Source organism: Numenius arquata, chromosome 27, assembly GCF_964106895.1.
Source record: "Numenius arquata chromosome 27, bNumArq3.hap1.1, whole genome shotgun sequence".
Lineage (NCBI taxonomy): Eukaryota > Metazoa > Chordata > Aves > Charadriiformes > Scolopacidae > Numenius > Numenius arquata.
This window is the reverse complement of record NC_133602.1, coordinates 1,961,811-1,976,594: the sequence shown is the minus strand read 5'-3', so window position 1 is coordinate 1,976,594 and position 14,784 is coordinate 1,961,811. Positions and strand designations below refer to the sequence as shown.

Genomic DNA, 14,784 nt, shown 5'->3' with positions numbered 1-14,784 from the left:
AGCTGGGGGTTTGCTCCTGGGTTGGCAGCAGCGTTAAGCAAACATGGAAGGCAGTGGCCCCAGCGCTGATGAGTCCCGACCTGGTGGGTCTGTTGGAGCTGTGGGCGCTGCAGAACCCGCTCACGCTGCCGTGCCACGGAGCCAACCCCGATCCCAGCTCCAGGGGACTCCCCAGGGATGCCCGGAGCAGCCCCCGGGTACCCGGCTGCACGGCTGAGGCTTTCCTCCCGCTCTGCCCCACTGTCGGAGCGATCCAGGCTCCGGCTTGTCAGGATTTGATGATTCTATGACTCCGGCAGAGCAGCTCCGGTGGGATTTCCCACGGAAGGAGTGAGGCCCAGCCTCTGGGGACCCTCAGCAGCCCATCTCGGCCATACCCGGTGGCTTTCAGGGGACCGCAGCCCCTCCGCCAGCCCTTCGTGGCTTTTGCTTGACCCAGCGCTGCTGCAGCTTTCTCTCGTCCGCTCTCCAAAAAAAAAAAAAAAAAAATCGCTGTACAAGTTTGGGTGTATCTGCTTTCCCCGGATCCGGGTGCAAGCACAGGGTCCTCCTCCACGGTACCACCCCCCTCGCGCTGAGCCAGCCGGCCACAGAGTAGCCCGGCGTTAGCCCGGCCCTCCTGACTGTGTGGCCCTTCCATTTAAAGTCCATTCCCTCTTACGTTGCGTTTGCTTTTCTTTCTTTTTTTTTTTTTTTTTTCTTTCTTTTTTTTTCTTTTTTTTCGCTCTCTTTTTCTTTTAACGTCATAGGAAACCTGTAGTCGGGATTGTTACTATTGGAAACCGATCACATGGTCCATCCAGGTATTTTCATCTCTCCGGCGTTAACGCAAAAAAGAAAGAGCCTGAGAGAGAGATATAACCGAACATAGAAGTAGAGTTAGGCTCGTTGTCTGAGTTTTTGAGGCATATAGTATAAGGGGAGAAGGAAAAAAATTAAAATAAAATAAAAAATTAAAATAATGATGTTGCACAACTTGTAGAAAACAAAGAAGGGAAAGGGTTAATGTATTAAATGTGCTAAATTACATTAAGAACTTAATTTTATTAAAGTATTATTACTTAAGAAACTTGGTGTCTGCTCTCGGTTTCTGTCTGGGTTTTGGGAGGGGGTGGGTGGGAACGGGGCTGGGCCCGGGGGGGGGGGGGGGGGGGGGCGGTGGGGCCGTAACCTCCTTCTCCCACCCCTCATGGGTCCCCCACGCCTTTAGCAACACTTTTGGGGGTTTGTTAGAGCAAAAGAGTTTAATTCGGGGGAGTGTCAGCTCCCCTGTGTTGGCTGCTGGTCCCACCTCCCCGAGCCTCGGCCGCCAGCCCGGGCCCCGTTTCACCCTTCCCACGACTTCATTCCAGCAAAAATCGTATAAAAGCTGAAAAACTTGGAACAAAACGGAGCTGCCGAGCCTCAAAGTGTCTCCGTGAGCCCAAATGAGCTCATCGCCCCATGCGCCCGTGCCAGCGCCCGGCTGGATGTCACCTCTGACGGCAGCGAGCCCCAAGGGACGCTTGGCTCAAACCCTGTCCCTTCGGGGTACCGGGGGCAGCGTCCTCCCCCCCCTGCACCCTCCTTTGGGGGTGACATCACCCCTTGGCACCACGTCTGGGTGCGGGCAGATGGCGGACGGGACGGGGGGGACGCTTGGCAGCGTGGGATAAGAACTGTCACCGATCTGGGGACAGCCGCCAGCCACGGTCAGACACAAAGAGAGGTGGCCATGGATGGGTCTGGCAAGCTCGGGGACGATGAGGTTGCCCTTGGGACAGCAGGGACACGCTGCAACGGGGTGGCTCGAACCAAGGGCTGGTGGTTGGACAAAAAAGGGGCAACCTCAACCCAAACGGGGCTGGCACCCACACGGCACAGCCATTTCTGTGCCCGGTCCGGTGCCCGGTCCGTGCTCTCCCCCCCCGCCCACCCCCGGTGCCACGGCGGCAGGATCCAACCTCCCCCTCCAGCCCCCCCCCCCCCCCCCCCCCCCCCCGCAAGACACCCCCTTGGCCCAGGTCCCACCTTCCTCCCCACCCTCCTCCTCCTCCCCCTTCATCCCTCGGGGGTGCTGCCCCGAGGTGTGGGGACAGGGCTGGGACAATCCCTGGTCCCCAGGAGGGACACAGGCAGAGAGAGAAAGGATCTCCAGCAGCAACTTTATTTGGGGATTTTTGCCCAAATTCCTGTTTCATCGGTAAATCGGGCCCCAAGGCGAGACCCTGGCACAGGCCAAGTGAGGGGGGTGACCGGGGGCAGCCACGGAGAGACAGAGACCCCCCTCCCCCCCCCCAAAACCCCCACGCCGGGATGGGGACACGCTCCCAGCACTGGGGACAGGCTGTCCCAGCAAGGCCACCCCAGCGCCCGCACCCCTCGAGTGACACCCCCCAGTCACCCCCCGACACAGGCACCGGGCTCAGCCCAGTCTGTCCCAGCGCCTTGTCCCCGGGTCCGCCCGGGGGGTACCCGCTGCGCCCCGGGGGGGGGCGCGGGGCCGCTGTCACCCCGTGGGCGCAGCAGACGCTCCATCTAGCGGCAGCCGCGTCCCCGGGCCCGGCCACGCTGTCACCGGCGGCGAAACCCTCGAGGGGAGGGGGTTCAAGCCACGGGGGAGGCTCCTCGGGGCCGAGGGCACCCATGTGCTGGCAGCGGGGGACATGGGAGAGACCAGGTGCCCACCCTCCGTGACACATCCCTGCCCTCATCCCACCAAAGCCCCAGGACCCCACTTTGTCCCCACCCAAAGGACACGCTCCCCAGGTCCCCCCGGGCTGGGGCAGCAGTGGGAGAGGTGCGGGGTCTCCCCTTTGCCAGGGCTGTGTCACAGGGACACCTCCAACAGGGACACCTCAAGGGGCTGACGCCACCAAGACGGGGCAGGAGCAGGGGTGTCACCCCCCGCACCCCACACTGGTGGCCCGGGGCTGCCCCGGGGACACGCAGAGGCGCACCCAGCCCCGGGTGCTGCAGGGGCAGGGCCGGGCACAGGCACTCGCCCCACCGGGCAGGAGAGGGGTGCACCCCATGTACCCCCCCGCCCTGAAGGGCTGCGCCCGGGGGTGCTGCAGGAACGTGGCACCAAACAAGGGAGTGACGATGTTCGGGCTTGTTCGGTGCCACCCTGAGTCACCTTCAGGGTGGAGGAAGCAGGGACACGAGGGGATGGCATGTCCCAAGCCACGGGGAGAGAGAGGAGAGACCCTGATGCTTTCCCCCCCCCCCCAATTTGTGTGGGTCCCACATAAACCCAGGGGGAGCAGCAGAGGGGCAGCGCGATGGTGCACACAGCAGCAGCGGTGCGGAAGCAGCCGCCAGCCCGCCCTGTCCTGGGGGGGCTGCAGCGAGCAGAGGTAGAGGGCGAGGAACGCGATGCCACCGTGTGCTTGGGGGTGTCAGGGCGGGGGCACCCCCGGGGGCTCAGATGTTCTGGCAGCAGGGCGCCTGCCTGCCCTCCTGCTGCGTGGGCAGCACCCGGATGGGCTCGATGGTCGTGGTGGGGCCAAACTCGGACTCGGGCTGCCCGGTGATCTGCCTCTGCGACACGATGCGGTAGATCTCTGCCAGCGAGAGAGGGGGGAGAGAAGGCAAAAAAAAAAAAAAGTTCTTTAAGTTTATATTTCAGTGGGGGACATACCCCCTCCCAAAACACCCAGCTCAAGGGGTGCAGGTGCCCATATCTCCCCATCCAGGGGAGCAGGATCCCACCCCAGAATGTCCCCAGTGGGGTTCTGGAAGGACACCATGTCCAAAACCATCTCCATCCCTCATCCCTCCTTCCCCCCCCCCCCCCCACTTTCCTGGTTGCCCCTTACCCGAGAGGATGTTGTGGAAAGCCGTCTCCACGTTGGTGGAGTCCAGAGCAGACGTCTCGAGGAAGGAGAGCCCGTTCTTCTCTGCAAGGACAGGGCGAGCTCAGGCGGGTGCCATGAGCTGTGCCCCCCCCTTGGGATGGGATGGGACAGGGCGGGATGGGGGCGATACCTGCAAAGCTCCTGGCCTCGTCGGTGGGCACGGCCCGCAGGTGCCGCAGGTCGCTCTTGTTGCCCACCAGCATGATGACGATGTTGGCGTCAGCGTGGTCCTGCAGCTCCTTCAGCCAGCGCTCGGCGTTCTCGTACGTCAGGTACTTGGCGATGTCGTAGACGAGCAGAGCTCCCACCGCCCCCCGGTAGTACCTGGGGGACAGCGAGGGTCACGGCAGGGCTCCGGGCGAGGGACAGGGGTGGGGGACAAGGACACTCACGCTGAGGTGATGGCCCGGTACCGCTCCTGCCCGGCCGTGTCCCAGATCTGAGCCTTCACCGTCTTGTTGTCCACCTGGATGCTCCTTGTGGCGAACTCCACCCCGATGGTGCTCTTGCTCTCCAGGTTGAACTCGTTGCGGGTGAAGCGTGAGAGCAGGTTGCTCTTCCCCACCCCGGAGTCCCCGATGAGCACAACTGGGGGGGGGGACACACAAGCACAGTGTCACCCCCCCCGGACACCCAGCAAAGGCATTTGCATCCTGTAGTGCCGACCATCCCAGCAAACTTGGGCCAGGACGGGGGTCTCCCCATCTGCCCCCCATCCTGGACCCCAACCCAGGGAGAAGCCGCCGGGCGAGGGGGCTGCAACTGCGACGCTGCCCTCGGGGAGGGGGACCAGCAGCCTCCACTTGTCCCAGCAGCACCACAGCTCCCAGTAAACGCCCCTCAAGAAAATTCCTGCCATCGCCTGGAAGTCACCGGGGGTTTCTTTCCCAGCACCGGGGACGGGAAGGTGCTGGATGCAGAAATGGGAAGAAAACCAGGAGCAGCGCAGAGACAGCCGGGGCAGAGAGGTCAAGCAGACCTGGGTCTCCTATTTCCAGCCCAAGCTCCAACCCTGAGGGCACACAAGGACTTAAAGACCTGGTCTGAAAGGAAGCATCATCATCCTCATCATCATCATCCTCCTCCTCCTCCTCCTCCGCTGCCACGGATCCAGCCCCTGAGCCGGGAAGTCCCTGGGTGTGGGTTTGTTAAGTGCATTTTCTGCCTGTCCCAGATCTGGCTGGTTCCTGTAAAACCTGGCACAACAGGCTCTGGGCCGGCTTTATCACGTGGCTCCCCATCAAGTTTGTTGAGTTTATGACTCAACAGGTTTTGATTTTTATTATTAATTATTATTTTATCCCCCCCCCCCTACTGCCAATTCTGTTCGTCCTCCAGGTGTGCTCACACACAGCCCCGCTTCGCTTCACCCACCCTCCTGGGACCAAACTTGGGGGGACACCTCTCCCCCCCGGGACCAGACAGCAGCAGGGCTGAGATCGCAACCTCCCAGTGACCGCGCCGGGGAGAACGCCGGGTTTGTCACAGCCCCACGGCTGCAGGTCACCAGGGCTGCAAGACACGCTGCAGGGTTTGAGGTGAGACATGTCTACGCTCCCTCGAGGCTCAGCAGCCACCATCCTCTGGGGACGCAGCTCCGTGTCCCGGATAACCCCTTCCCAGCAGCTCCAGCTCCCAGCGGCTCGGCTCCCTTGCCCGGGCTGGAATGAGAAGCCTCCGACAGCGCAGCCATCCCCTTCCAAACCCCTTGGTGCAGGACGGGCAGGAATTAGCCTCACTCCTGAAGCCCGACGGCACGTGGAGCAGCTCCCGGTGATCACCGAGGGCGGCTGGAAGGCGCCGGAGCCCCAATGGTGATCCCTGCGTTGGGGCAGCCGGTAACGGAGGGATGGGTGGCCCCTCCGTGCAGCCCTGAAAGCCACCGCGTGCTCCGCGGAGGCCCAGGAGGACCACGACAGCCTGGACTACCCTGGCCAAAATAGCAGAAAAGTGCAGGCCGCTGATGAGCCGGGTTCGTTAACGCTTACCGAGCCTCGCCGCTTTGATCCGGGCTTGGCCTTTGAACAAGGGGAAGTTGCCGCTTCCCCCGGCTCAACCGCCACGTCCCCTGTCCCTGCAGAGCCGTGCTCCTGCTGCCCCCGGTCCCCAGCCCCACCATGGCCTGGGGACAGGAGGGCGGCGTGGCCACGAGAGCCCTGGCTACCAGGGGCCAGCACCAAGCGTGGCCGGGGGAAACTGAGGCAAGAGCATCACCCCTGCAGCCAGTGAAACCAGTGTTGGTGGGGGAGAGCCTTAGGGAAGCGGGCTGGGGGAGGGAGCGGAGCCACCTTGCGCAGCCCCCACAGCCATGGCACGCTCATCACACTCCCACGGGCTTTGCACCACGCCAGGGGTGCAGGGAGGGGGCTGGATGGATCCGGAACCACGGTGCAGAGCGGGGACGTGCTCAGCGCCAACCCCCCCGAGCGTGGAGGGCAAGAGGGACCCGAGCAGCGTCCCCCACCCCACCCACAAGAGCACCCTCCGTCCTCGCTGCCTCCAAACACACAGTTTAAAGCATCCTGTGAATCCTGGTGAAGCATCCGTGACACGTCACGTCCCACCGCAGAGGCGGGGATGGAAACAGCCCGGGGCTGCGCACAGGGCTCCCGAGGAAGGGTCCAAGGAGCAGCCGTGCCCAGGGCCGTTTGTCACCTCTCCCAAGTCCCCTCCAGCAGCATCCAAGGCCTTCTCCTGAGCGCAGCTGGAATTCGCATCGTGCTTTGCAACCGGAGAAGGCGGCTGATGCTCCCAGCTCAGTGGAAACCGGGATAACTCCGTTTCGAGCGGTGACCATCTCCCAGGGGAGAAACTGGCCTCAGCAGAGCCATCGGGCCCCCGAGAGCGCTGGCCCAGCCCCGTGGCCCTGAACATCGCGTCTCCCTTGGACGTGTCACCTCCTTCAGGAGGGACGAGCAGACCCCACGTTCAAAACCGAGTTCTCTGATTGTTTTAGGGACTCCAGAGACCCCCACGAGAGCCAGGAGGGGAAGGCAGAGCCCAGCGTGGAGCTGCTCTCGGCTCTGGCTCCTGCTGGATCACAGGGAGGGGACGGGCACCGCAGGAGGACAACGCGCCAGGGCCAACCCAGAGCCACGCTGCTGGCACAGCGCTGGGCGAGAAGCAACGGACACCCCAGCCGGAGGAGCTCCTCGCTCTGAGGCACCACCCGGCTCCAGCTGCATCAGAGTTTCCCCCCCCTCACCAGGTCCCAGAATAACTCCGGAGAAGAGGATTTTCCTGGGCAGGAGCCAGGGGAGGTGTGCGAGGAGCCGGGGGCCACCGGCGTGTCGGTGGCTGGAATTACTGGGGGCCTTTGGGGCAGGGCTGCGCGGGGAGGCTGACTCACGGCCGGCCACCCGGTGATCTCATTCCCCGGCTTTTATGGCTCGGGACGTTGTGACGTTGTCCCCCGGGCTTCCCCCAGCGCCCCTCCAGCCGCCCAGGGCACGGGGAGAGCTGCTAACGGCAGGGAAACCCAGCGTGTGGCCGGGGTGGTGGCTCGGATGGGGCTGCTGGGCTCTGGGAAAACCAGTGTCGTGTCCCCGAGGGCCCAGCCCCGTCCCCCCTCGCACACCGGAGATGTCACACCGTGACCAGCGCAGGGAAGGACAACCCCGGAGCCCCGGGTCCTCTCCCTTAGCTGCAGCTGGGCAAGGGCAGCTCTTCCTCTCAGGAATACTCCCTCAGCCCCCAGAACCGCTCCTCCCGCCCCAGCCACACAGGGGGGAGCCCCCAAGCCCCCCCCGAGGGGCACAGCAGCCACCGTGACCAGCCTTCCCCACTGCCCCTGCCTCCCCAGGCTACCAGCACCCTGCCCCGGGCACGGCCACCCCTCCCCTGACTGCTGCACCCGGGTGAGGGCTCCAGACTTGCCCCCCCAGCAGTAACGAGCTGCTTTAATTAGCACTAGGGCCACAAACAGCCACAGACCAGCTCTGTGCAAACCCTTGGACCACAGCAACGTTTCAGCCTCTACCCTGAAGCCCCAGCCCCACCAAGACCCACCCTCACCTCTGCCCAGCACAGGGGAGCGCCCCAGCAAGCCCCTCCAGATCCCCAGCACCGGGAGCTGGGTGTTATATCCCAGTACAAGCTAAAGCCCCGGCTTCCAGCTCCATCCCGAAGGTGCTGGATGGAGGTAGCACCACTCTGCAGAGGGCTGAGACCGAGCACAGCTCATCGCAGGCATGGCCAGAGCGGCACGGGCTGAGACCGAGCACAGCTCATCGCAGGCATGGCCAGAGCGGCACGGGCTGAGACCGAGCACAGCTCATCGCAGGCATGGCCAGAGCGGCAGCGGCAGGGCAAGACACCCACCTTTGAAGAGGTAGTCGTATTCATCGTCCTTGCCCCGCATCTCGCCCAGCTCCGCAGCCCCGCTCCCACTGGGCCAACTGGGATTTCCGGGCCTTACCCAGCCCTGGCGGGGGCTGTCCCCTGCTCGCCCATTGGTGGCCACAGCCCTTCCTCCTCCGCGCCCATTGGTGGCCGGGGCTGTCTGTCACCGCCCAGGTGTGCTCACCTGGGCCAGGTAAGGGGGGGGGCAGGTAGGTGGGCTCTGCTCCCCACTCAGCCCCCCCCCCCCCCCCCCCCGTGACCTCCCCAGGGTCCCCGGGGCATCCTCAGGCGAAGCGCTGGGTGGCAGCAGGGAAAGGCCACCAGCCATGGGGACAGTCACGGCCACTGTCACGGCCACGGGGACGGGAAGGGGCTGACACGCAGAGGGAGAGCGAGTGCCCGGAACTAGAGGAAGGTGCTGAGGATCCGGCAGCGATTCCCCCATTTCCGAGGGTCACTGCTGAGGCCACCTCACGGCTGGGACCACCAAACTGCCAGCTGTCCCCTACGAGCCAGCGAGGGTGTGGGGACACGGGGTGGGAAAGGCTGTGTGGGGAGGGGGCACGGGGGGACTGTGGTATGGGGCTGGGAGGGGGCAGAGGGGGGACGGTGGCATCGGGCTGGGAGGGGGCTCAGGGGTACAGTGATATCAGGCTGGGAGGGGGCACAGGGGGAGGATGGCATTGGGCTGAGAGGGGGCAGAGGGGGACGATGGCATTAGGATGGGAGGGGGCTCAGAGGAACGGTGGCATTGGGATGGGAGGGGGGAGAGGGGGATGATGGCATTAGGATGGGAGGGGGCTCAGGGGAACGATGGCATTGAGATGGGAGGGGGCAGAGGGGACCCTGCCATCGGGCTGGGAGGGGGCTCAGGGGGACAGTGTCATTGGGATGGGAGGGGGCAGAGGGGGACGGTGGCATTGGGCTGGGATGGAGCTCAGGGGAACGATGGCATTGGGATGGGAGGGGACAGAGGGGACCCTGGCATCGGGCTGGGAGGGGGCTCAGGGGGACAGTGATATCAGGCTGGGAGGGGGTTCAGGGGGACAGTGTCATTGGGATGGAAGAGGGCACGGGGGGACAGTGGCATCGGGCTGGGATAGGGCACAGGGGGACAGTGGCACCGGGCTGGGAGGGGGCACTGGGATGGCGGCATCGGGCCGGGCTGGTTGTGTGAGCGGGAGCACGAAGGTGGGGACGGGGGATGGGACCACAAAGAGGCAGGAATTCCAGCTCAGCAAACCCGCATTTCGCAAGTCCTTTAATGGTTGCGTCACCGGTGATGGGACACGATGGGACATGGAGCTGCTCCCGGGCCCCTCGGAACCGACCCCATCCCGCCCCACAGGCGGGAGCGACCTTCTCTGGGTCCTGCCATCACCCTTGTCCCTTATCTGGGATGGGGACAGGGCTGGGTGATGCCATGTCGCTCCACAGGGCTTGGGGTGACCCCCGACCAGTCCCCGGTGGTGATGGAGACCTGCGGGGACCACCACATCCCCAGCGCGTGGCACTGGGTGGACACACGGGAGCAACTCCAGGGTCAGACACAGAGTGGCTACCATCGCTGGCACAACGGTGGCCAGAACCTCCCGGCTTCTTCCCCAGCCGGTGCCCGGGGGTATCTCAGTCCTCTGCACCGGGGGTCCAGAGGGGTTGGGGGGGTCCGTGGGGGTGGTGGTGATGCTAATCAAGGCCCGGCAATAACGAAGCAGACAGAGCAGAGCTCCCGGCACTGGTGCTTCTCACCCTTTATGGCAGAATTTGGGCACTTTCCGGGCTGCCGGTCCCCACTGCCCCAGGACGGGGGTGGCACCGCAGGCTGGGTGGCACCAGCCTGTGCCGGTGGCCAGAGGAGTCTACACGGAGGCAGACCCAGCTTGACGCCACTGGCGTGTCCCGGGGCTGCGGGGCTCCCCGGGGGTCCCCGGGGGGTCCTGGCCGGCTCAGAGGGCCACGCAGCACGGGCGCTTCTCCGGCTGCGCCGGGGCCGTGCTCTCCGGGCTCTCGCTGGCGAGTGACACCGTGTTGCTTTGGCTGTTCCTCTGCTTCTGCTTCTGCACTTTGTGAAAGATCTCTGCAAAACAAGAGGTGCCGGGGGGGGGGTCTGTGTGGCACCCACAGGCCCCCCCGGGGACGCAGGGACAGATTCGAGCCTGCAGCCCCCACTGCTCGCCCCGTGACCCGCGGCTTGGCACGCTGGTGGCTCCCCTTCCCCTTTACGCAGAGGGGACGAGCTGAGGGGTGACAAGGGAGCAGCCCCCCCCAGGTTACATCCCTGCGGCGCCCGGGGAACACCCTGCGCTTGGGCAACTTCCTCTTGCCCAACCTGGGATTAGTGCTTCACCCTGTGCTGGGGCTGGCAGCTCACCCGGCCAGGCTGGCTCGGCTTGGCATGGCACGGCATGGCATGGCACAGTACAGCATGGCATGGCACAGCACGGCACGGCATGACACAACATGGCATGGCACAGCATGGCACGGCACAGTGTGGCGTGGCATGGCATGACAAGGCACGGCACAGCATGGCATGGCATAGCGTGGCGTGGCATGGCATGACAAGGCATGGCACAGCATGGCATGGCACAGTATTGCATGGCATGACACGGCGTGGCACAGCATGGCATGGCATGGCACGGTATGTCATGGCATGGCATGGCACAGCACAGCATGGCATGGCACAGCACAGCACAGCACGGAATGACACAACATGGCATGGCACAGCATGGCTCGGCACAGTGTGGCACAGCATGGCACGGCACAGCGTGGCATGGCACAGTATTGCATGGCATGATATGGCATGGTATGGCATGGCACGGCACAGCACAGCACAGCACAGCACAGCATGACACAACATGGCATGGCACAGCATGGCACGGCACAGTGTGGCACAGCATGGCACGACATGGCACGGCACAGTGTGGCATGGCATGGCATGACAAGGCATGGCACAGCATGGCACAGCACAGTATTGCATGGCACGACATGGCGTGGCACAGCACAGCATGGCATGGCATGGTATGGCATGGCATGGCACAGCACAGCACAGCATGACACAACATGGCATGACACAACATGGCATGGCACAGCATGGCGTGGCACAGCATGGCACGGCATGGCACAGCATGGCGTGGCACAGCATGGCACGGCACAGTGTGGCATGGCATGGCATGGCACAGCATGGCACGGCACAGTGTGGCACAGCATGGCGTGGCACAGCATGGCACGGCACAGTGTGGCATGGCACGGCACGGCACATCTCATCATGCTCCTGCCCCGGTGCTGCCATTCCCAGAGCAGTGCTCCTGGCCGAGCGTGACCCCTCGCCGTCCCCGTCCCCCTGGCCCTCCCCGGGCCGGTTGGGCAGGGTGCTGGAGACACTGAGTCAGGAGCCCGGGATAACAGGAAGAGCATCAGGGATTACAGGGGGAGAAGGAGCCCCCGGGGCTTCGGGGATGCCCGGGGCCATGGGAACAAAGCCATGGGGTGCGGAGAAACGCCCAGCAGGAACGGCCGGAAACCAAACCAGCCAGAAAGACGACGCCGAAACCTGCCCCAAAGAGCTCAGGTGGAGCAGGGCAGGGGAGGGACGCGCCGCACGGCCTCTGCCCAGCCCCGGTCCCCGGTAAGGGACACCGCGATGCCCCGGAACCCCGTGGCACTGGTGCACGTACCCTTCAGGATGGTCTCAAACGCCTGCTCGACGTTGGTGGAGTCGAGCGCCGAGGTCTCGACAAAGAGCAGCCCGTTGTTGTCTGCAATGAGAGGAGCCCCCCCGAGACGGTGACTACGAGGGTGGTGAGAGCCTGGCCCAGGTTGCCCAGAGAAGCTGTGGCTGCCCCATCCCTGGAGGGGTTCAAGGCCAGGTTGGAGGGGGCTTGGAGCAACGTGGTCTGGTGGGAGATGTCCCTGCCCAGGGCAGGGGGGAACCAGATGAGCTTCAAGGTCCCTTCCCACCCAAACCGTTCCATGGTTCCATGATTCTATATGATTAAAGAGACAATCTCTATCAAGACAAACTCTCAGGTGAAGAGCTAAGGTGGGAAAAGGCTGGAAGAAGGGTTTTAAGCTGAAAAAGGAGAGATTTAGGTTAGATATTGGGAAGAAGTTCTTTGCTGTGAGGGTGGTGAGAGCCTGGCCCAGGTTGCCCAGAGAAGCTGTGGCTGCCCCATCCCTGGAGGGGTTCAAGGCCAGGTTGGAGGGGGCTTGGAGGAGCCTGGGCTGGTGGGAGGTGTCCCTGCCCAGGGCAGGGGGGGGGACTGGGTGGGCTTTAAGGTCCCTTCCCACCCAAACCATTCCACGGTTCTACGATTCTATACGATGCAGACCCCGGTGAGGGCACGTCTCCATTTCCGAGCCCCTCTAGATACGTCGGTTGCCCACAGTGGTGCGGGTCCCCGCAGTCGGGGGGGGTTGACAAGCCCCCAACCCTGGGGGCAGGGTGCCAGCCCCTACCTGCAAACATTTTGGCCTCCTCCATGGGCACCTCCCGAGCCTGCGCGAGGTCGGTCTTGTTCCCCACCAGCATGACAACAATGCTGGCCTCGGCGTGGTCGTACAGCTCCTTCAGCCAGCGGTCCACCACGTCATACGTCTGGTGCTTGGTGATGTCAAAGACGACCAGGGCACCCACGGCCCCCCGGTAATACCTACGGGAGAACCCCACCATCACCCCACGCTCCAGACGCAGCATCTTCACCCATGGGGCTACCAGGGCATCACCACCCAGGTGCCGGGGGGATCCCCGATTCCCGGCATCCCATCCTTACGCGGAGGTGATGGCGCGGTACCGCTCCAGCCCGGCCGTGTCCCAGATCTGAGCCTTCACCACGGCGTCTCCCACCAGGATGGTGCGGGTGGAGAACTCCACGCCGATGGTGGTGCGGCTGTCGTGGTTGAACTCGTTGCGGGTGAAGCGGGAGAGCAGGTTGGTTTTGCCCACCCCGGACTCCCCGATGAGGACCACTGCGGAAGGAAGGGAGAAAACCTGCTGGAGCTGTGGAGGAGGCGGGAGAAGGCGGCCCCAAAACACTTCACAATAATTCAAATAACCCTTTCTGACCCGAGCCAGACCAGCCAGTTGCTTTGGACGTGTGGCAACTGGACCACCCTGTAATGGCGGGGGGGGTCCCTTGTTGCCTGATGACCCCAGACCCGGGCACTGAGGCCGGGCAGGACCCGGCACCGTCGCTCCTTCAGCAAACGGGGGTCCCGTCCCTGCATCACGAGCTCTCAGCCCCCTCGGCTGAGCCCAGCCACGCTCCCCATCTGCTGTCCGGGGGGGTCACGGCCACCGGGCTTGTCCTGGCCACAGGTGACCCTGCTGCGGTGGGCACCCAAAGCTGGTGGCACGCCAGACCCTGCCCATCTCCGCTTGCCCAGGGGGGGCAACGAGGTCCCTGCGGGGTCCGGCCGGCAGCACCCGGCAGAGGCAGCACCTGCAGAGCTCAAGCTGGGGGGGCACGAGGCTGTGCCCCCGTTTCTCCAGCCCGGGTTTGTCCCCCACGTCCCCTGCGTGTGCCAGCACCCAGGTCACCGCAGCAGAATGACTTTTAAGTGCCCCCGCGCTGCTCCCGGGGGTTAATGGGCTCAGGCGGCGTTCGTGTCTCACACGCTCAGCCCCGGCCACTTCAGCCCCCACCGCGGGCCACCAACGCGCCCGGTGTCCCACAGGAGCGACCCTGGGGTGGGCATCGGTGTCCCCGTGCCCCCCGTGCCGTTCACTAGCCCTGACCTCGCTGCCATCAGCCGGGGACGTGGCGGAGGCCGGTGCCCGCTCCCCGATTCCCTGACCCTTCCCACGGCCAACAACACCCCAGTTGGGGACACGGCAGCCCTGGGCGGGGGGGGGGGGGGGGGGGGGCGGAAAGCACCCCAGTTCCCTCCCCGCGGCCCCCGGCCTCCCGCTCCACCCGGTTTGGGGCCGGGGGGGGTGACACCGAGCCCGGGACTCACCCTTGAAGACGAAGTTATAATCCTCCTCGGCGCTGCCCATGTCGCCGCCGCCGGGTTTCCTCCTCCCCACCGAGCAGACGGAGCGGGGCGGGACCGGCGCCACCCGGGGGGGGGGTGGGGGGGTGGGGACGGGGAGGGGGGGGACGGAGGGGACAAAGTTTCCTCTCGGCGGGGACCGAGCGGGGGTCCCGGGGGAGAGAGCGGGGTCCCCCGTGGGTTGGGGGGGGGGGTGGCGGTGCGGCCGCGGCGTTGACTCGAGGGGTGGGAGCGGGTGTCGCGGCGCCGGTCGGGCAGGTGGTGTCACCCCCGGGACCGTCACGGGGGGGAGGAGCCGGGGCCCGATCCCGGGTGCCGAGGCCGGCGCGGGGCGGGCTGGGGCAGCGGGGACAGAGCCGACACCTCCCCCCCCCCAGCCCGGCTCATACCGGGGGCGAACGCGTTCCCTCGCCTCTGCTGCCATCGTGTGAAAGACGGGGAAACTGGGGAAACTGGGGAAACTGGGGAGGGGAAGGAGCGACCCCCCCCCCCACACACACACACACAACCGGGCAGGGGGGTCGGGGCTCTCTTGTCCCCCCCTTAACACGACCCCCTCGCACCCCCTGCCCTGTCTTTCCCCATCGCGGAGGTACGGGCACCCCCACAGCAC

At 64.9% G+C, this 14,784-nt stretch overlaps 2 protein-coding genes across 2 annotated transcripts; both read right to left on the bottom strand.

Annotated features, from left to right (window-relative positions):
- Nucleotides 1–3,405: 3,405 nt before the first annotated feature.
- LOC141475905 (ras-related protein Rab-11A-like) lies at nt 3,406–8,199 on the bottom strand. Its single transcript, XM_074164463.1, has 5 exons — nt 8,160–8,199; nt 4,232–4,427; nt 3,970–4,163; nt 3,801–3,881; nt 3,406–3,545 (listed from the first exon to the last, which is right to left on the bottom strand). The coding sequence occupies exons 1-5, from the start codon at nt 8,197–8,199 to the stop codon at nt 3,406–3,408; spliced, it is 651 nt and encodes a 216-aa protein (XP_074020564.1).
- A 1,216-nt stretch (nt 8,200–9,415) lies between these two features.
- Nucleotides 9,416–14,446, bottom strand: RAB25 (RAB25, member RAS oncogene family). Its single transcript, XM_074164392.1, has 5 exons — nt 14,136–14,446; nt 12,950–13,145; nt 12,636–12,829; nt 11,855–11,935; nt 9,416–10,257 (listed from the first exon to the last, which is right to left on the bottom strand). The coding sequence occupies exons 1-5, from the start codon at nt 14,173–14,175 to the stop codon at nt 10,127–10,129; spliced, it is 642 nt and encodes a 213-aa protein (XP_074020493.1). The 5' UTR covers nt 14,176–14,446; the 3' UTR covers nt 9,416–10,126.
- Nucleotides 14,447–14,784: the final 338 nt, after the last annotated feature.

What these genes read in the sequence shown, in the direction of transcription:
- RAB25 (XM_074164392.1), bottom strand. Translation starts at nt 14,175, where the DNA reads ATGGGCAGCGCCGAGGAGGATTATAACTTCGTCTTCAAGG. An exon ending in TACCGCGCCATCACCTCCGC is followed by an intron (nt 12,830 to 12,949) that starts GTAAGGATGGGA and finishes GTTCTCCCGTAG; the next exon opens with GTATTACCGGGGGGCCGTGG. An exon ending in GTTTGAGACCATCCTGAAGG is followed by an intron (nt 10,258 to 11,854) that starts GTACGTGCACCA and finishes CTTGTTTTGCAG; the next exon opens with AGATCTTTCACAAAGTGCAG.
- LOC141475905 (XM_074164463.1), bottom strand. Translation starts at nt 8,199, where the DNA reads ATGCGGGGCAAGGACGATGAATACGACTACCTCTTCAAAG. An exon ending in ATACGACTACCTCTTCAAAG is followed by an intron (nt 4,428 to 8,159) that starts GTGGGTGTCTTG and finishes CCCCCCCCCCAG; the next exon opens with TTGTGCTCATCGGGGACTCC. An exon ending in TACCGGGCCATCACCTCAGC is followed by an intron (nt 4,164 to 4,231) that starts GTGAGTGTCCTT and finishes GCTGTCCCCCAG; the next exon opens with GTACTACCGGGGGGCGGTGG.